The sequence below is a fragment of the Cynara cardunculus genome, assembly GCF_001531365.2.
Source record: "Cynara cardunculus var. scolymus isolate 2C chromosome LG 15, CcrdV1, whole genome shotgun sequence".
In the NCBI taxonomy this organism is placed as follows: Eukaryota; Viridiplantae; Streptophyta; class Magnoliopsida; order Asterales; family Asteraceae; genus Cynara; species Cynara cardunculus.
Genome location: NC_037542.1, coordinates 13,437,428 through 13,458,387, shown reverse-complemented (window position 1 = coordinate 13,458,387; position 20,960 = coordinate 13,437,428). Strand labels below are relative to the sequence as shown.

General features: G+C 37.0%; 3 protein-coding genes across 5 annotated transcripts; 1 reads left to right on the top strand and 2 right to left on the bottom strand.

Annotated features, from left to right (window-relative positions):
• Window positions 1-371: 371 nt before the first annotated feature.
• LOC112528029 (ACT domain-containing protein ACR4-like) lies at window positions 372-3,865 on the top strand. Its single transcript, XM_025138918.1, has 7 exons — window positions 372-777; window positions 1,133-1,178; window positions 1,305-1,419; window positions 1,508-1,575; window positions 2,377-2,985; window positions 3,234-3,338; window positions 3,431-3,865. Exons 1-7 carry the CDS (start codon window positions 704-706, stop codon window positions 3,794-3,796), a joined length of 1,383 nt encoding a protein of 460 aa, XP_024994686.1. The 5' UTR covers window positions 372-703; the 3' UTR covers window positions 3,797-3,865.
• A 658-nt stretch (window positions 3,866-4,523) lies between these two features.
• Window positions 4,524-8,191, bottom strand: LOC112527462 (photosynthetic NDH subunit of lumenal location 5, chloroplastic-like). Its single transcript, XM_025138136.1, has 7 exons — window positions 8,083-8,191; window positions 7,796-8,005; window positions 7,239-7,386; window positions 7,052-7,140; window positions 5,639-5,693; window positions 5,397-5,482; window positions 4,524-4,870 (listed from the first exon to the last, which is right to left on the bottom strand). Exons 1-7 carry the CDS (start codon window positions 8,104-8,106, stop codon window positions 4,718-4,720), a joined length of 765 nt encoding a protein of 254 aa, XP_024993904.1. The 5' UTR covers window positions 8,107-8,191; the 3' UTR covers window positions 4,524-4,717.
• A 711-nt stretch (window positions 8,192-8,902) lies between these two features.
• On the bottom strand, window positions 8,903-17,671 carry LOC112527461. Of its 3 annotated transcripts, none has more exons than XM_025138131.1 (11): window positions 17,422-17,671; window positions 16,279-16,338; window positions 16,100-16,185; window positions 14,758-15,597; window positions 14,581-14,671; window positions 14,332-14,472; window positions 13,575-14,249; window positions 11,274-13,481; window positions 11,139-11,205; window positions 10,018-10,163; window positions 8,903-9,457 (listed from the first exon to the last, which is right to left on the bottom strand). In XM_025138131.1, the coding sequence occupies exons 1-11, from the start codon at window positions 17,495-17,497 to the stop codon at window positions 9,114-9,116; spliced, it is 4,734 nt and encodes a 1,577-aa protein (XP_024993899.1). In that variant the 5' UTR covers window positions 17,498-17,671; the 3' UTR covers window positions 8,903-9,113. The 3 variants fall into 3 exon arrangements, with proteins under 3 accessions (XP_024993899.1, XP_024993903.1, XP_024993902.1); XM_025138135.1 differs by having other exon boundaries at window positions 11,139-11,193; XM_025138134.1 differs by having other exon boundaries at window positions 16,100-16,179.
• Between the last annotated feature and the right edge of the window lie 3,289 nt (window positions 17,672-20,960).

The window sequence follows — 20,960 nt, the reverse complement described above, 5'->3', positions numbered from 1 at the left end:
AATATAATAAACTGTAATATATAAAATCAAAATTATAAAATAATAAAGTAACATAAAATAATATATATATTTTTAATATAAATATATAAAATAAAACAAAATTAATAAAATATAAATATATAATTAATTGATTTGATGTTTATGACGAAAAATGATTGGCACAATTTTCAAAACAATCAACACCCCCTGTTAAGGGGTGCCATTAGCACTCCCCAAATTTAAATGTATATAAATGGTTGACTTTTTGACGGTCTTTTTCCTTATTTTAACAAAAAATAATTAAAAACCACGTTTTTTAATAATAAATTATATAAAAAGCATTTATTACGATAATGGTTGCAGTAAACCCCAAGAAGATCTTCATTTTTATAGAAGTTGTTATTTGGCGAAGGGGTCAGAGACAAAAAGCAGAGGCAGTGGCAGTGGCCGACGGAGACCTCCGCCGTCCTCCTCCGCCTGTTCTTCTCTCTTGTATCTCCCTCCAAGTAAAAAGCTCTTCAATTCGAACTCAATACACCATAATCATACACACCCACCCACCCACACCCATTACTGCTCCCTTTCTTTCTCTAGAATCTCATACGTATCATCTACTTGAAACCCACAATCAAAACCCTTCAATATTTACCCAATCAATCTCTCTCTTCTTCTTCTTCTAATTCTGTCCGTAACTTTCGTTGTTTCATTTACAATTACAAGTTCAATGGATTGCTGGTCTCCTTCGTTAAATGTTGATCTAGAATTTGCCAAGCTTGTCAATCGTATGCATCCACCCAGGTTAAATTCACTTATTCCCTTCTTCAATTGGATTTAGGGTTTATCTGTTCTTCGCGATTAACTTGGATAGATGATTTATGGGGAATCAGAATGTGAATTTGAACGAGTTAGCAACTCGTTTCATTTTCTTTTCTTATCTTCTTTTGCATTATGTGGATGGAAATCGAAATGATTAGAATCTGTAGAATTGCTTCTAGTTTTCATGACTCTTCTGTTTTGATTCAAGTTAATAAGATAATTGAATTGGGTGATTCTTAACTGCTGAAGAATTATCGACTGAAATCGATGGATTTCAAGAATTTTGTAACTCTGTTCTCTCTGTGTTTCTTGATGATTTCTATATATCTTTTTGTAGGGTTACTGTTGATAACATCACAGACAGAAATGTGACTTTGATTAAGGTATAATTACCATAATTTCAACCTCTTTTTCTCTATTTAATTATCATTAAAATGTGCTAAACTGAATTCATATATCCAATGTTGGTGTCTCGAATTCATGTGAATTGTTTCGAATTCTTTTTGTAGGTCGACAGTGCGAACAAGAGAGGGAGCTTGTTAGAAGTGGTTCAAGTTCTAACCGATCTGAATTTACTAATTAAACGAGCTTACATTTCTTCAGATGGAGGATGGTTCATGGATGGTAATGGATGCAACTTAAAACACCTTAATTTGTATCAATTTCGATGATTTTAATCGATTTGTGGCTAAAAATATCATCTTTGTTGCAGTATTTCATGTCACTGATCAATATGGAAATAAGCTCTCAGAGGATAATGTCGCTGATCGGATTCAGCAGGTACAGATTCACCGGATTCCCTTGAATCTTTCTTTGTAGTTCAAGACACCCATCATGCTCTTTAGTTGATCCGTTGCGTGGATTGTTTCAAGGGTTCAACGCATTATCATATGTGGTAGTAAAGATTTCATTCGGGCCGAATGTCACTTGTGTATCCTATCTATGCGTGTGGCTAGGAATTGTTGACCACCTTATCTTATGTCTTTTGTATCTAAGAGCGTAAAGTTTTATCGTGTTCCCGTTTTGAGAATCTAGAAAGAATGGGTCTTGGAGTAACGGGTATCTTCGTGACAAATTTAACCAAACTCGTCTACAAGGTTTATGTAATCTGGTTCAGATACCCATAATTACGTATAAAAAAAATGTTAATGACAAGTATAACTTAAGGACTTTTGGTCAATCAAAATGAAGGAAACCTACTTGTTGACTCTACCTCAAAAAGATGTTTGGTCCTTTTCTTAGGTTGTTTTCTAGTACTTTGTTGGTCCAAAATATCTGTCAGTCGATTTATGCATTGTGAATGTAAAAGTCGAGATTGATGTGTGCGAGGAAAAAAATTCATAGGTGAAGGTAGAAGTGCATTTAGCCTACTCGATTTCTATTTTAGTTTGTCTCAAAATAATTGTTTTATATTTAAAGCAAGTCTCCATCTTCGGATTTTACCTTTTAACTATTTGATGGAGGAATAAATTGTGTCCTTTATTATTAAGGGTATTTTGTCATTTAATTGATTAAAAAGTGTAATATTAATATTTTTCTAAAACTGTCTTTTTCGTTGTGGACATGTTTGTTGTGTTGCAGTCGCTTGGACCAAGAGGGTGCAGCTTCAGAAGCTTGAGGGGTTCGGTCGGGTTCCAATCGGCTAATGAACACACCACCATTGAGTTAACCGGGCGTGACCGGCCCGGCTTGCTTTCTGAGGTCTTTGCGGTTCTTTCCGACCTCAAATGCAATGTTGTAGCTGCAGAAATCTGGACACATAATTCAAGGATGGCTTCAATTGTTTACATTGTCGATGAACAGAGCGGATCTCCGATTGAAGATGTCGACCGACTCGCTAAGATCAAACAGCTGCTCGTTTTCATTCTAAAAGGAGATAGAGATCGGCGAGGTGCCCAAACCACGGTTTCCGTGGGGTCTACTCATACGCAAAGAAGGCTGCACCAGTTGATGTATGCAGATCGGGATTACGATAAAGAACTAACGGGAGAATATGATCGAGCTGAGAGCTCTTGTGGCGTAAAACGACTTGTGACGGTGGAAAACTGCTCTGAGAAAGGGTATACCGTCGTCAATTTGAGGTGTCCTGATCGGCCTAAACTACTATTTGATACCGTTTGTACACTTACCGATATGCAATATGTTGTCTTTCATGCCACCATCGTTGTGGAAGGATCCGAGGCTTCTCAGGTATTCTTTGAAACGTTTTCGTGTTTTTCATATGATTGTTAGGTAAGCTGTAAGAAATTTTCATTTTCACGAGAACGTGAAAAAATGAATAAAAACAAACCTTCACACGATATAAAGGTATATTCACCTTTTCACACATTCTCACAAAAATGGGTTGTTCTCACCGGAACCCAACTCGTTCTGAGCATGGGATCTCATTTTCTAATTCTAAGATCTCATTTTCTAATTCTAATTATGTTTCATTTAAGGAATTCTACATCCGGCATACGGATGGATGCCCAATTAGTTCGGAAGCCGAGAGGCAACGTGTGATTGATTGCCTGGAGGCAGCGATCAAGAGACGGACTTCAGAGGTAAATCCGTGTTTGTGATTTGAAAGCGAAAGCTAGTAATTTTCGATCCAAAATCAAGATGGAAATACATGGGTTTTGGTTACGATACACAGGGGTTAAGGCTAGAGCTATGCGGTGAAGACAGGACAGGACTTTTATCGGATGTGACTCGAATCTTTAGAGAGAACGGGCTTTCGGTGACGAGGGCAGAGGTGACAACAAGAGGATCAAAGGTCGTAAACACGTTCTACGTGATGGATTCATCTGGGGATCACGTTAAAAGTGAAACAATCGAAGCGATTAGAACCGCGATGGGTGAAAGCATGATTAACATGAAGGAAGACGATACAGTGAAGCCGAATCCGAAGCCGAATTTGCAGCAGACAGGGAGGTTTTCTTTAAGTCATCTGTTTCGATCGAGATCAGAGAAGTTTCTGTATAATTTGGGATTAATCAGTTCTTATTCTGAAGTAGCTTAAAACAAAAAGAATGATGGTATATATAATATGGTAACAAAATCTAATATGTTTATTAAAGTAATTATCATCAAGACAGAAAGGGTTTATTTAGTATTTTTAGTTGAATTATGCATCGCATTCACATGTGAAGAATGTTAGGTGGGGGCAGGAGATAACCACCATGATCCGTCGCTTTCGGCCACTGTAAAAAGTGGTGGCAGCACCCTGAACGATGGGGACGTAGTCAAGACTTTATGTGGCTGGCTACAGCTGCCATGCTGTGGCAGGCCCGTGAAGACGATGAAGTCACATGAATAGAAATCCTGCACCATATATTACTCGATAGACGTGTAAACATTCAACAAAAATCTTGAAAATGTATCACAAGATTGATTACAATTTATAAACTTATTTTCCAATTTTATAAACCAAGGGGTGGTATACAAAATATTTATTTACCAGACATTAGTTACCTGGTAAGCATGACAAAGACCTAATCTAGTAAACAATTATCAAGCAAAAAATACATACCAACAATAAGACAAGTAAACGTAACTCGATAAGCATTTGGTAAACAGCCCAAGGACGCTAATAGACTCGTTGGGTGCTATTTGTTTTCCCGAAAAATACTTCTAATTCACCACTTAAAGACCATTTAAACCGGTCGCTTACTCCGGATTTGGTCATACGAAGGAGGCAGAAAATAACTGCATAAGTTGGTCACCAAGGCAATGCACATAGCAACACTGAAATTGAAAAAGGGTTACTTGGTTATTTCGATGAAACAGGTTTATGAATGTGCGGGTATTTTCCGAGCCAATTTCATAGAGAATACAAGTTTAGTAGATGATATCAAAGGGAAAGAGCCTCATTGTCGAACAATCTCTTCATATCTGCCTGTAAAAGCAAGCTACAATAACCGGTACACTCGCAAACTCCTCTTCAGACAAGTGGAAGTTCACCACAATCGCTGATAACAACTCGCTTTAGTGGGCGATCGCCTCTATCCGTCTGTTGTGCCTCGATCTGCTTAACTATTTCCATGCCCTCGATAACTTGACCGAACACAACGTGTCTCTCATCCAACCATGGTGTCTGCCGACCACAAAACAAAAACATAAGAACAAGATTCTGTTAAAGAGAATTCTGATAAGCTTCCGGCGTTCAAATAAAAGGTCATTGATCTATTGATTGGATCACTAAGTGATGATTTGATAAAGCTAAAACAGAGATTATAGGTTCAGGCGTTCAGCTCCGCCTGTTTCTCAATAACACCAACTAAGTTTTCAGATATAAAAGCAAGGTTAATTATACATCCCCTTTTTCTGGAACAAGTACTTATTGCTTTTTAAATTACATCAAGGAATGTTCAACGAAATACAAACCTCAAACAAATACTCCCTCCGTCCCAAAATAAACGTCCACAGTGAACATAATGGAAAATGCACACAGCTTTAGAAATGCGTAATTATTACAGAGAAAAAAAATTCTCCATGGCATAATTCAGAGTAGAAGGGAAAGTATATTTTTTAAGGTGGAAACCTATTTTGGGACAAAATGAGAAAAATGTGGAGACCTATTTTGGGATGGAGGGAGTATTGAATAACCAAAAGAAGCATACCTTGACAGTGCATATGAAGAATTGACTTCCATTAGTATTGGGTCCTGCATTTGCCATGCTAACAGTTCCTGGTCCAGTATGAGTTACTGCAATGTTTTAAAATATATTGCAATGTGTCAACATAGAATTAACTGTGGATGGAAATCATGGAATATAAGTTCAGTTTATTTGCTCCCTAACAGATTCTGTTAGTTGTCTCCAGTGGATAATAGGATCCCTTTATAAAGGATTGGCTAACTCACATTTGAAGTTCTCGTCCTTAAATGTCCGGCCATATATGCTCTTGCCACCAGTGCCCTGGAAAATATAAAAGAAAAGCAGAAAAATTACTTGACATGCCTTAACAGAGAGATCATTACAAGTTCTGCAGCATAATTGGAGCATGAAACGTCCCAACAAAATCAAGTAGCAACAGGGCAGAAACCAAAATTGTAATTCTCGCGCAAAGTTTACTCGTACCATAAAAACATGGTCCTTGTAAATGCGTGAAACTTTTAACACATCCATACGTCTATAATGCCCCTAATACGAGCACTAATCATCCACAACCCTGGATAACTATAACTTTTAGTTATAAAAATAGTATATCTTGTTAATGATAATAAAAGAAACAGCTAGTTTATTAGTTTTGAAGGATGCTGCAAATTTCCGCAAAGACCACCCTTGCACCCTCTGAGAACCTGAGACAAATTACATAATACAAGCAATATCTAATGGATCACTCGCTAGACCCATGGGGAAATCTGGGAATGACACAACAGAACAGCGTAATCTTACCCAAACCCAAAAAAATCATCCATCATTCACTTATAAAAACCTTATGATCATCAAAACTAACAAAATCCATGAAGATTCTGTTGATATGAGTCAGAATTCTTCTACGTGGGATTTTTGGATAACATAAATACAATGGGGTTCACATAGTCTCATAGGATACAGACTTGCATCTAATAAATGCATGTGCAAAATGAAAAAATCCGTCCAAGAGTGATAATATTACAGACATAACAGTTTGGAAACAAATACAAAGTGCAAAGAGAAGTAAAAAAATAGATCAAAGATGCTTCTCAACAAAAGAAACTGAAACTTATATAATCATGTCTGGTTGCCTCAGCATGTGGGGAAAAACAATTAGTCCTTTACCATAACAGGAGAAGACAGAAAGATAAGGATTTTAAAAGGCCATAGCAAAACAGTCTTACATTACAAAGCCAAATCCCAGGCTTGTAGAGAAGCCAAAGAAGCTTGTGGCATAGGAACATGTCATGAGACTCATGACCATGTAGTAAACATCACTGTATTGGATAACAAGTTCTGGGAAAGTGTGGAACAATCATTCACGTGGATACCATTCTAATTCCCAAAAGAAAATTGTATAAAGGATCATTTGACAAATACACTTGAACATAACGTATGTATATATTATGCTTAAAATGCATGGACGATATATAAATTGGGACATTCCAGCTAGCGTAATTAATAATTGCTTCTAACTCAAACAACACTCCCAGACTTTGCATCTTTTGGGGAAGAAACCAATGGCATGAGCAGAGCATGAAATAACATCATAGTTTTATGCATCTAAAATGATCATCTAATCACAGATTTTACACTGAAAGATGGAAAAAATATAAGAAAGGAAAAGCAAAACCTACATTTCCCTTGTCAAAATCCCCTCCTTGAATCATGAAATCCTTGATGACACGATGAAATGCAGAACCCTTGTAACCAAAACCTTTCTCTCCTGAAAAGAGTGAAGGCCAAATTACCAAAAAATTCACTCCAAATGTCGAGCAACAGTACAGAAAATCAATCAACAAAATATATCATTGTAACATTAACCTGTGCACAGAGCACGGAAATTTTCAGCCGTTTGGGGCACATCATCACCGAAGAGTCCAATCACAATTCTTCCTACAGAACTTCCCACTGGATTCCCAATGCTTATCTCAAAAAATACTTTGTTGGTTACTTTTGCCTGTGTAGCGACCTTGTGGAAGAAATACGAATATTAGCAAATATAAATCTCAGTAATCCTCAGATCCGAAAAAAATTACATAGTCAAAGCTCCCTAGGCGCCATATACCAATATACAAAGAAGCAATAGCCTGTGTGTGTTCCACCAACTCAACTCGGATTTTATTCTCAATGTTCATGAATTTCAAATCTGCAAATCACTACCTATAACTATCAAGTACCTGTAAATATTTCGATATCGTTCAACATAGGCGGTTCACATTTCCGACTATACATATTTAGTTTTAACATTTCCGGATAGATCCGAGTTGAAATAATAGACATACCGATGCTGTAACCAGTCCTTAATGTACTAAAAAACTGTCGCAGATAGGATTAATATCAGTAAAAAACTCCAAATGCCTAAAAGCGGTTTCATATACCTCAGCGCTAGCTCTAACAGAGCAAGATAAACCTCCGGATTTTCTCTGAAAAGAGAGGTTCGGTGAAGACGACAGCCGCAGCGAGCCAGATAGAAAGCTCGATGATGCTAACAACGTAGATTTACCAAGCTTCTGAGAACTTAAGCACGAAGTATTCGCGGTTTTCACCGACGATAAACTTCGTTGAGCTGAGAGCGAGCCAATGTTTGACTGAAAGAACAAGTTGAAGCAAATCAAAGCACCATAAACACATAAAAAGTAGCGTAGAATGCAGATTCGGAGCCTACCAGAGATGTGAAGGAGAGAGCCATTGCTTATTGGTTTTGTGGATAAACCTGGAAGAGATATACCTTTCAAAAGGGTTTTTTAGGTGACTGAGAGAAGACGGATGACGGAGATGACGAGTCAATATATCATTGGTATAGTCGCCTCTCAATTTACAAAAATGGAGATGGATTTTATGCTATTTACTTATGAGACCCTTATTTTTCAAGAAATAACAGATCAGTCCTTCCGAAGATTGGGTTTATTGCTTGGCTCGCAAAAGAAATTTATTAGAGCATGTATTGTAATAAATTTCCTAAATGGTTCTCTAGAATACAGAAAAGGATCAAAAGGGAGATAAAATTTTCTAAAAGGTATTTTTAATTCTTTCTGGTTATAGTTTTAGAAATTTGGAATTACTGTACTTTTTAAATAATTAAATGATACTTTTACTCTTAATAATAAAGAAAAAAAAATTTCATCTCATTATTAAGAGTAAAATGAAAAATTGAAAATTTATTTTTTGAAAATGGATACTTGTTTTGGAACAAATAAAAATAGTAACGTATACATTTAATTTGGAATGAACAGAGTAACAAAAAAATTAAAAAATGTTCTAATAATATCTTTTTAGAGATATCTTATTTTTTGATTCTTCATCTTACATTGTTGGAAACTTTTATTACAAAAGAAATGGGAAGAAAAATCTCAAATTTGAGAAGATGGAGTAACACCCAGAAAGCTAAGCAATGAAATAGAACCAAAATCAAGATCTGGAAGAAGGGTAGGATAATAAGGATAAACCCATACCCATTATGTCTCAACTTGCTTAGATGTCTAACAAGATCAAAATGACACTATGCATACCCAACTTTATTTAGATCCATCTCAAAGCAAAACATCTGTCTGTACAAACTCTATGCTATTGCTACCTCATGCATCCCCAACCCAACATCGCCAAATCAGGATGCAAAATGGGAGCCTTAAAATTAAATACAATATGAATAAAAAAATCAACAAAAGCTATGCACAAAATTTTTGTACAAACAAAACATTAGTCTTCGAAACGTTGAATCTCACCCATCATGATGCGGTTGCTCGTAACCTTAAACCCAAGAAGAGCCGGGTCAATTTGCCTTCCTTTTTTCCCTTTCTTTTTCCCACTTTTACCCCCCTGTCCATCTCCGCCCTCCAATGAAGCAGAAGCTATTGTGTTACTCTCTGGCAATGGCACCCCCTTCTTCCCATTGCTTTTAAGCATGTCACTGAAAGATGCCGTCTCCGAGACATCAGCGTCGCTACAGGATGATGCTCTCCTAAAACGGGTGTCTTTCTTGCCACTTGCCATGTTTTCCGAGACTTGGGTGAATGTGTTTCCACTTGCCTCCCGTTTTCCACCTGAATCAAGAGTCAAAAAGACTTTGGTTTAATATGTTCAGCCGATAAGAAAATCAATTTTGACGGCATCCATATAGCTGTCAGGTGAAATAGACCAGACTTATGCTCTTGCTAGATGCTTTCCATACTGATTAATTGGTTCACAATCCCAAACACAAAACAGCAGACGCTATTTTTTACCAAGATTTCTGCTACTGCTAGATCCTAGTCATATTAAGGGGCTGTTTGGTTGGCTTTCCGTTAAGTCCTGTGTGGACAAAGCTGTTTGTTTCTTTTTCCAAAAAAAAAACAAAGCTGTCTGCGTTGCTTAATCTGTCTGTATAGATTGGGAAGGTTTTTGTTTGGGAGGGTTTTTTCATTGAGAGGGGCAGGTTGTCTTTCAACATAAAGCTCCCTCCTAAAAGCTTACTGAATAAGCCACTTTCTATATCATTAAGCCACTACCAAACAGTCATATACAGCTGACCAAATAAGCTGTGAATCCTATTAAGCTTATTAAGCTGCTAATCTGTCCCTATGTTGATGCATGATGAGGCTAAAACATTAGTTAAAGAACATACCTTCAGCAGCAGTAGCAGGCATACTGAGGACATTTTTCTGTCTGACAGTTGAATCACATGCCAGCTCGGATAACCCTTCCTGGGATGATGATACTCGTGAGACTGGTGGACGTTTCAGTAGAATATTTTCCGAGTTAGTGGACAGCCTGCAAAAAGAAGTTGAAATTCAGTAGCAACACTATTAAATATGCTCAAGAAACCTCACCATCGACTATATAATCAGTTGTTATAATAATTGTTTGATTATTTAATCAGAGTAGAAATAACTGCATGCATCAAATATACCCAAAGTTGCACATAAGCAGCAAGAAGCTCATTGTCATATACAATAGTAAGAACTATACAGAGACAACCAATGAAGATACAAAAGATTCACATAAACAAGATGAAGAACATCTGAACATGACAATCACATAACCAAGTCTGTAACACGTTCCGTAAAAACGTCAACTAGGATTAGAGCATCTAACAATGAAGCTTCACACCCATACACAATCACATAGCTCAGATGTCTAACAAGATCAAAATGACACTTTCCCTTTGATTGAGATTTAATGGTGTTAATAATATAACCATTTAACCCAATTTTAATAGATTCAAACAGAATAAGTAGAGAAACATTTAGAGAACCGGACCTAAACAGAAGTATATCCAAAAGCACGAGATCAGCTAAAATATATCATCTACACAAGGATCTTGCAACAACATGACCCTTTTGTCTCCAAGACACTAGTATATAAATTAAAATCCAAATCAGATAGACCATAATAACATATCACACCATGTTAATTGCTTGTGCACTTGAGAGAATCAAAAAGAAGAAACAAACATTACATGAACATGCCAGAAGAAGTAAAAAAAGATCTACACCAACATTATTCTAGCAGGTGAGTGATGACACCAATATGTATTCCTTCCGATATATGTATGGATGCATAGGTACATTTATGTATATATTCACACTATGTGCATGCCATGTTTATAGGCATATGTATATCAAAGATACTACAAGAAGATCTTATCATTTCTCTTTCAAGCATAGTAACAAATCCTATAGGAAATATTTTGCTGCTCCGGCTAGCAAATCTATTGTAATTGGTAATATTGTTTTAATATCTTACCGATTTTTGGCCTCTCCTGCAATAGAATCAGAAGATCCAACCTTGTTGTATAACCCTGCATTGTCACCTGAAACCATGTCATATAGAATACTGCCTGGAAAAATAAAGGTACCAAGAAAACAGATTAAAAACTACCAGCACTGCCAAGCGAGCCATGCCTGCCAACAGCATTAATTGGCATTTTGTCACGATCAATAGCAATAACACCACCCTGTTGAATCACATCTCCACGTTCTGTAGCTGAACTCTGAACAACACTACTTTCACTTTTAAGTAATTTCCTTTTTGCCTCCATGTCCAAGAAGTCTCGTTCCATGTTGGAGTTTGTATAAACTGCCTGAGAGGATTCATTCACACCGGAGAAGAATGGACTCCCTTCATGCATTGCTCCAGAATTAGATCTTAGAAGAAATCTATCGATGCCTTCCAAACCAACTGACATCTGTGGTGGTGCACCTGAGTTAGAGTCATAAGATCCTACAGTGAATGGGTGGGTCAGCCTGACTTCTTGATCAGAGAGGTTAAAAGAATGATTCAAAGTGTTTGACCTAGAATGAGGAACAGAAGGTGCCTTTCTCTCAAAAGGAACCCGGCTATTTATATCCAACTGTTCAGTAGACTGATTGCCTGGTTTCTGATGCAGTAGATCCATAAGCAACCTTTTTGAAGTGTCATTGCTGCTTTCAGCTGACATCCAAAAACTTGGATCGGCTGAAGTCCTGTGCTCCATCTCTCTTTTCTGCCTTCCGTTACTAATATGCATTTGCTGAATCTTTGACTCCATCCAATCGTTTGATATTTGCGCATTACTTCCAGACCACGCTCCCTCCATCTCATTGGAATTTGAGGGATGCAAGTGATTAGAGCCCAAAGGATGATGAGATTGATGAGGGAAGACACCTGGAGAAAACCCGCCTACTTGCTCAGCATGGTGCAAGCGAGCATTCGGCTCCTGTGTATCTAAACTTTGAGCCCGAGCTATAGAATTTAGAACATCAAGGTTCGTTCCTTGACGACCACCGGGCATAGATAACGAGTGTTCAAATGGAAGGTTAGAGCCATAAAGACCACGCTGAAGTCGGTCTTGTATTGATAGATTCCGTTCAAGATGACTCAATTCCTCAGGCGATGGTCTTTGCTGTTCCTGATAGAAATCTAAAAGACCAGTTCCAACAGAATTAGCTCGGTGATGACTACCAGCGTTTCTGAGAAACTGGCCACTTTCATCTACAGGCCATCCAGAACCAAGCTGCCTCTCTTCCTCCATTTCAACCCTCTGCCTCAACCCCATAGGTAGCTGTCTCCCATTAAACTGATCATGCTGAAGTATCTGTTGTTCTAAAGATGGCATATGTCCATGTTTTGCACGTGCTACTAGCTCCAAGAGATCATTCGGATGCCCTTGATGGAGTGGTTGACCATATTTTGCTTGAAGCAGGTGTTCTATTGATGGGTCCACATGACTGGGCTGATGCAGCGAATGCTGTTGTAGTTCATTCAAAATCTGGTGCTTCAGAAGAATCTGATCGATTGCACTACTGTGTCCTCCAGCATCAGCAAATGATTGTCCAAGGCCATCATGCATCTGGTTTTGTACCAATTGCTCAAGAAGCAGCTGACGAGATTGCTGCTCCTTCAGTAGCATTTTCTGTTGATGGAACCGCTGTGGCTGCATTTGAAGCTGTTGAAGCTGAATCTGCCGCTGCTGCTGCTGCTGCTGCTGTCGCAACTGAAGTGCCAAAAAGTGGTCCAGATCTTGCCCAGTTTGACCTGCTAACTGCTGTGGGTTTATGGTATTTCGACTTGGAACTTGATCCAGCATTGATTCGTTCAAACGGGAGTGTGTAGACAGCAGATTGTGCTGTTGGAGCAGCTGCTGTTGAATTTTTTGAGACCTAAGTTTCTCTGCCAAATCAAAGTGATTGGCTCCTTGATCAATATGTGACAACTGACGAGCATCAATTGGATCTTGGTACAAGTTCGTTTCAGAAAGTGCATTCCTTCTGTAAACATCAGGCCACGTATCAGCAGCATGAGTAGATTCATGCATTGCATTAAATGCAGCATCCCTTCGACCTACAGGGTTCATAAGTTGTTGCTGAATGCCACCAGTGATGGGTATATTAGATGGCTGATCATTCCTTAAACTTGATCCTTCAAGCTCAGACCATAACAACCCAAAAGGATGAAATTTACTATCTTTAGGATTCAATAAGCCAGGTTCAGACAAGTCAGTTGGAACAGTGCGGTTATTCAGAAAATTTGCAGAAGAATCACCAGCACCCCTTGAAGTGTTCCCCATATGATCACCAGTGCTACCAGGTCCTCCAGGGAAAACAATTTCTGCAGAAAGAAAATAAGAAAATAGAAAAGAACATTAGCACATGACTGAAATAGACAGATAATTTAGAAATACAGATGGATGAAGCATTTAACCTTCTCCACGGAAGGCATGACCCTCTAAATATGGAAGTTGAGAAGGGCCTTCTGGCTCAAACATTCTTGGTTGATCATGCTTTACTGATAAACCATTAAACCCAGATAATTGCCTTTGGGGATCACGTGATGAAGTCGAAAACACCATTTCAGAATCAGCAGGCATACTAACACCGGCATCCATGTTCCCCTCAAAAGAACCAGACTGTTCCATGTTGGGACTTGGACCATTGCTGGTTGCATAGTCATGTCTACCTTTCAAGTGCGGCATAACTTCGCCTAATTCCTGGAAAGGAGTTTCCTCCGGAGCATCTGCCACACGAACTGGTAAATCTGCCCCAAAAAATCCTTGCTCAAACCAGGAAATGAGGTCAACGCCAAGAAATGGTCCTTGGACCTCCCCTTGAGGGTCACGATAAAAAAGACTTAAGTCCTCCGGATGGATGTCCATGGTTGAAGATCCATCCATATTACTTTCCAACGGCTGCATATTTCCTGTCCAATGTAGCTCAGACGAGGGTGTAACAAAGAGAGAGGGTGAATCATTAGGATGTTTGGTACTGGTGTCACATGTTGAAGATAACTGGGCATCTTCAAACAGCTGGTGCCTTGCAGAAGCCGAATCTGTAACATCCTCACAGATCCTTTCTTCTCCATGCCAACTACCATCTCGCCCTAAGAAGTAATACACAATTTAGTTCATATTTGATTACTAATAACCATTATCTTTATGGATTAGAGTGGATTTGTTACTAACCCTCCACCAATTCCATCTCAGGACCATCATAGTGCAGACTGCCATAAGCATCTGTTTGATGAATATCCTTGTTTGAATCAGTTTTCTCCTCCACTGAAAGAGCATCATCTTTTCCATTGGTAGATCCAAGACCATCGACATCTAAATACATATAATCTCAAACATTTTAGATACAGATAAACCCCCTTAAAAGCAGGAAGGATTGATGGGATAAGAAAAGGGCATCTGTGTAGCCATTAACTTCAGTACCTGCACTATTTTCAGACTTGACTTTTCTAAATGAATTGTAAGACACCTCACTACTGGTGATTTTCCCCTTCCATATATCCCCGAGAATAGCCTGTGAAAAGACATGTAATATTCATCAACATACAAGCTCATTAAAAATGTCCACATTTAACCTAGCATAAGTGCATCGAAGCATACCTCTTCTTCAGCATCAGGAGCAACAAAAGCAAGGGGTTCTATTGCAGTCATTACTGTTACAGAAGGTACATCCTCGATCTTTTCAGGCATGCTAGCAAAAGAGGGATCAGGCCTCAGTATACGATATACATCAAGAAGCTTGCCCCTTGGATAGAAGAACACATCAGCAAAAACACCTGGCGTGCCACTGACAGTTATGTTCCTCTCAATCGAACCTGTAGATGAAGGTCTTCCAATTGTTCCACTAGCTCTGCCACGTCCAATGGCAAAACCCATGTTTGAACCGTCAATGCGTCCTCTCTCGAGACCAAATCCGGGTGCAGCACGAAAGGAACCTGGTGCGCTAGGATTTGCCTCAAATCTGTGGCGTGGCCTCCATTTATCACGGGAATCTGGATCACGTTCAGGAAGTAATTTAGTACTACTTGCATGTGCTTGAGTATCATTATGGGCATCTTCCTTCTCTGCGCCGGGCCTCTTTTCAGTTCGAGCTTCCTTTTCTTTCTCATCCGGACCCCACCTAGAAGACCACTTGCTATCACGCCGGGCCTCGTGTCCCGAATTGCGGTTACCAGCATCATGCCACTTATCAGAAGGAGGTGGAGCTCTACTGTCAGTGGTTTCTCTACCAGCATCAACACGACGATCAGTTTTTCTGCGCTCTCTTCTACCAAGTAAGCCTGTTTCTCTTTCTTCTTCACGCCAACGGCGGCCACTCTCTGTTTCACTTGCGACTTTCCTCCAATCTTTCTTGTCATCCAGTCCATCTGAACGCCAAACCTCCTTTGAGTTTAAATCAGCAGAACTCCCAACAGAAAGAGAACTTGGTGCACGTATGTCCTGTCAGCATTTCAAGAGAGAGGAGCTTTTAGGATAAGAGTGTATGGTCAAATGATTTTATATTCTCAAAGCAGAATATGCTTGAAATGCATAATTTATTTTCTTACTTGACATGTGGAAACATGAACATTAGGTATGAATACTGATAGGGTTTTATGCAATTTAACCAATGATGATGATGAAATAGCTGGCTAATAACACACAAAAAAGGAACTATGTGAAGAAACTGAGAGACTGAATATTTGCATTTTCACGCCACATATTAGTCCCTCTCTCCTAGAAGGGCATGCCACAAAGATGAACCAAATTCATCCATGCATGCATAAGGAAGAGAAGAAACAAGAAGTTGAAGGTCAATAATAGCACCAACACATTTACATTCAATGGTGTTGTCATTTCACTAAAGTGGGTTAAATTCCAACAAATTATTCCTCCTAATGATAAACAGCACATTACACATTCATTAAAAACATGCCTATATTTGCATTGCCTAAACACCCACCATCTTACTCTCACTTGGTTTAGCATAAAGCCACTGAGGAGACAAAGGTATGCTGCTGTCCAAAGCTGCTTGATCTTCAGCTGCAACTAGCCAACAGCAACAATCATAGAAGTCAACAAAATGAACAAAGACAATAATAATAGGAGAATCATTGAACTACACGTGAAAGATACATCTACCTTTGGAATCCTCTAGCAAACTCATCATTTTAACCTTACCATTGCCTCCAGGAGCTTCCACTGTCATAAAACCATTAAGTGTTAGGAAATGACAAGCAGAAGAGTGATCAAGTAAACAAACACAAACTAAAAGAAACTGCAAAGCTGCATAAACACGAGTCACAAACCTTTTTAAACCACAGTTAGAGAAGTAGAAAAACTTGTGTCATCAAACATGAGTCACAAACCTTTTTAAACCACATGGATGCATATAATGACTATTGTGGTACAATAAACTGTATTTCAAAAAATTAAATCATTGCATCTCTTCATACATATTCACATCATAAATTCAACATAAATGCCCGATTAAATAAATCGGGATTTTCTATCTTCAATGACACATTGACGCTACAAAATCTTATGTTACATTGCAACGCCTCCACATTACAAGGTAAATAACTATAGCTATAAGGCAGCTAAGAGCACCAATATAGCTAATAGCACCGTGTTTCACCTCAAAAGTCAAAACTAATTGATAGTGAAGCACTGCATGGTGGATGGCTGGACGCAGTCAAAATGTAAATCTAAGAGTAGGACAACAGCATCGAGGTAAAAGAACAAAAAGCTTCTCATGTTACTTTTATAGCGAGGCTGCAAGGGAAAAGCAAAAAGAACTGTGGGTACCCTTTCGAATTACATATAAATTGCTTAACTAGGGAGGAAATAACGAATTCATCACTTTCTAGAGTAGTTCACTTTTCTTCAATTAACAACAATTTGTTCATTAATACAGCTTAAATCCTAGAGGTGAAAGTCAACTCCCACCTGATAACGCATATATGCTTGCACTTACTACTTACTTGACCGTCTATCTAACAAAAGGAATACTATAAATCCACGAAAATTAACAAATTGTTTTCACTGCCAACATATATAAACACCAATGTACATATAGCAGAAATCAATGTGACCTAATGTTAGAAGTAATCGAAACACAACAAAAGCCTAACAGTTTTCCAATTCATGACGAATATGTCGAATGTGAAGTAGCATAGCATACTCAGATACATACAGATCAATAAACCCTAACCTAACATGAACCAACAAAATTACACCAAAAACAGAAAGGCAAAAAATAGGGTTGGGACGATTAGAGACTACCTTTAGGGGTCGAAGACTGATCAGAGGGTTTGGAGGAGAGAAGATCATCGGGAAGAGCAAGCTTGCCTTCGGCCATCGGAAGGTCGAGCAGATAAGATCCGTTTCAAAATAATCAACGTCGCGATTATAAGAAATCGAGCGAAGGAATGGGTGAGAAGCCGACGAGCGATCGCAGAGATTGAGGTCGAATCGAACGTAGAGGCAAAAGAGAGGGATTTGGTGTTAGGGTTTCGAGATCAAAAGAGAGAGAGAGAGAGAGAGAGAGAGAGGAGCCGAATCAAGTCATCAACTAATCGATGATATTATGTGTGTTGTATCACCAGCTTACTCCGGTCAATATGTTGCTTTCAAATTTGGTTTCCACAAGTTAATTTCTAATTTACAGATATAAACCAACAAACCCTTTATATTTCTATGATTCTTACAACTAGATCAGAAGCCTCTTATTTTTATCATCAATAATTATCGTTTAATTGATTGTAATTATCCTTAATTAAAAAACCAATATATATATATATATATGTAAAACCAATATATATATATATATATATATGTATATAAAGGCTGGTTCAAATAGAAACCAACCATATGGTGCAAACTAAGCTAACCAACCTTAACCAATCACATTCTTTCTTCACTTTATGTTCAAATCTAAATTATAAATTAATAATAATGGTACTTTTGTAATTTAACCTTTTTGTAACCCCCTAATAATTAATTAGGAGTTACAAATCTTAAAAGATACCTCTAATTGATCATGAGATTTTTCTGATTTCTTTATTATTTCATGTTCATGTTCTTCTTTTCAAGTTATGTTCTACATATATTGAAATTGGTTGTCTAAGTGTACAAGATTTTCGTTTCGTCCAAGATACATGGAGAATCCTATTGTAAAAGAATATCAAAATAATGAAAACGATAAACGCTTGCAGTCTATGTTCATATCTGCACACATGCACAACGATCCTTGATTTTGAAAATGTTCATATATGTGCATCTCTTGCAGTCTATGTTCATATATGTTCACCATATGAACAACATGTTTTCATTGAAAGACACAATCGTTGTTCACACGAACCCGTGACGATGTCATACGGTATAACATTGAAAAACATCACACCATATGAACATAGAGTTTACATTGTAAGACACAGATGATGTTCACACGAACATAGGGCCGACATGTGAACATATATGAACATATGAACATAGTGTTTACATTGCAAGACACATATGTTGTTCACACGAGCATATGACCGACATGTGAACATGAGTTGTGAATATGTTCATAATCGATCGTAGGTTACAAATCGGCTGGAGAATATCGGGTTCACGATGCGTGATGATTTATTACCAAAATACCCTGTGAACAATTCTTCATAAGCAGCCCAATTAATTTAATGATTAATTGATTATTTTTTAATACTCATTTAATAATGACCGTTTGACCAATTTACCCTTTGAACAATTGTTCATACACATATCAATTAATACATTAATTAAATTATTGTTTATTTAATCTCATTTAATAATAACCGTTTGATGATAAAATGAACGATCAAGATCGGTTCACATAGTTTGTACCATATGGTTGGTTTTCTATTTGAACCAGCCCCTATGTATATATATAGATGAATTGCATGGGTTGTATAATCTTAGATAGTTGTATTTGAATGTTCCTTTATAAACTAGAAGGGTATTCGTGCAATGCAGTTAGATACATTTTGATTTTAATGTTTCGTTTTATATTTTGGGTGTATCAGTATTATAATGCAATTTTATGTGGTTTTGAGGAAAAAAAATGTTTTTATTTTTTAATAAAATGTAAATTTGAATATATTGTAAAATTTTGATAAAAATAAACGATATTAGTATCAAAATAACTATTTAAAAATTCTTTTTTTGTGTAATTTCTTTAATTTAATTTTTTATTATGATTTAATTGAATTTTAAAAATGAACTAAATATTTTTTTAAGATAATAATTAAATATTCTATTATAATTCAATGATTATCTTAACTATATTTTAGATTTTTTATATTTAAAATGATGTTTATCGTGTATTTAATTACGTTTGTCTGCAGTTAGTTATACGAATTCAAAAATGGAGTTTTAATAAGATGTACTAATGCACTATTTGTAATCCTGAATTTTAAGTAATATGCATCAATAGACAATATTTTATGCATAAAATATTATTTTTAAGAGTTTTTATCAAATGCTTTATAATATAGTATAGATTAAACCAAATTAAATTATCCATAATATTTATTTACATACGGGTCTCAAGTATACGGACATTTTTATATCAATGTTGATAAAAATGTTTTTTTTATTAACCTGGATATACAACCCGCTATGCGAGCTAACTAATCATAGGGCGACCATCTGCTTTGTAGATAGCCCGGAGTCACCACATTTGAACCTTTTTTTTTTTTTTTTTGTAAGGGTGTCCGGGCCAAAGCCCGACTAATCCCCGGCAAATTTGGAGGCAAAGCATGGCACCACTTAAATGTCGCCAACACTTCCCTCCCAGGGCTCGAACTTGGGTTCATGACTATGCCATGCCCAAGCCTTTACCATTAGGCTGGAAGGTCTTTGAACCTTCGTGGCCACAAAGGAGATTTTTATTCCTCGTTGGATTTGAACCTGAGACCTCCTGGTACTTTTGACCTTTAGAGTCAAGCTAAAACCAATCAGGCACCACCCTTGTGGTTATTGTTATTAAAAAAACTGAAATTACAAAATGGTTGTGGAAAGATGATGAACTAATAAAGGAAGAAAATGTTCGTCAAACAGTTTCTTTTTGAAGATAAATAGAGGAATTAAATGTGTGTTTGATATACTGGATATGACATACTAGAATTTAGATCAAATTTTCATGTGTTGACATTATTTTTTTATGGAATAAATAGGAACGTAGTGGAGCAAACATGTTCCATCCCCACCCCATTAAAATACATCAATCGAGAGAGGTGAGAATCAAATTGGTAAGAATCGATTGAGATAAATGATCGATCAAGGTTAATCGATTGAGAAACGTCGTTGTTGAGGGTTTGGATAACAATAAGAGGCGAATGAGAGGTTAGTGTACCTCTTACTAGATAAGGTGACAATAAGATATAAGTGCATCCGAAAAATTAGAAAAACAAACAATATGAATAACTCTACATTTTAGCCAATTAGACATAGAAACTCATAGGAGTTTTTAAAACAAACAAGAACTAAATATCGAGTCACAATTGATAAAGGGCATTGTCTAATTATTATCTATACTATATTATAAAGTATTTGACAAAAACTCTTAAAAACCGTTTTTTATACATAAAATACTGTTTATTGATACATATTACTTAAAATTCAAGATCACAAGTAAATTGTGCGTAATTATAACTTATTAAAGTTTTATTTTTGAATTCGTGTAACTAACTATTGATAAACATAATCAAATATGAGATAAACATCTCATTTTAAATATAAAAAATATAAAATATAATTAAGATAATCATTACTTATAACAAAATACTTAATTATTATAT

Coding starts and splice junctions, on each gene's coding strand:
- LOC112527462 (XM_025138136.1), bottom strand. CDS start 8,106: ATGGCTCTCTCCTTCACATCTCTG. Junction 8,006..8,082: donor CTCTCTCCTTCACATCTCTG/GTAGGCTCCGAA, acceptor TTGTTCTTTCAG/TCAAACATTGGCTCGCTCTC. Junction 5,483..5,638: donor TAAGGACGAGAACTTCAAAT/GTGAGTTAGCCA, acceptor AAAACATTGCAG/TAACTCATACTGGACCAGGA.
- LOC112527461 (XM_025138131.1), bottom strand. CDS start 17,497: ATGGCCGAAGGCAAGCTTGCTCTTCCCGATGATCTTCTCTCCTCCAAA. Junction 11,206..11,273: donor TGGCTCGCTTGGCAGTGCTG/GTAGTTTTTAAT, acceptor ACATGGTTTCAG/GTGACAATGCAGGGTTATAC. Junction 9,458..10,017: donor GCCTGCTACTGCTGCTGAAG/GTATGTTCTTTA, acceptor CTCTTGATTCAG/GTGGAAAACGGGAGGCAAGT.
- LOC112528029 (XM_025138918.1), top strand. CDS start 704: ATGGATTGCTGGTCTCCTTCGTTAAATGTTGATCTAGAATTTGCCAAG. Junction 778..1,132: donor AATCGTATGCATCCACCCAG/GTTAAATTCACT, acceptor ATCTTTTTGTAG/GGTTACTGTTGATAACATCA. Junction 1,179..1,304: donor GAAATGTGACTTTGATTAAG/GTATAATTACCA, acceptor TTCTTTTTGTAG/GTCGACAGTGCGAACAAGAG.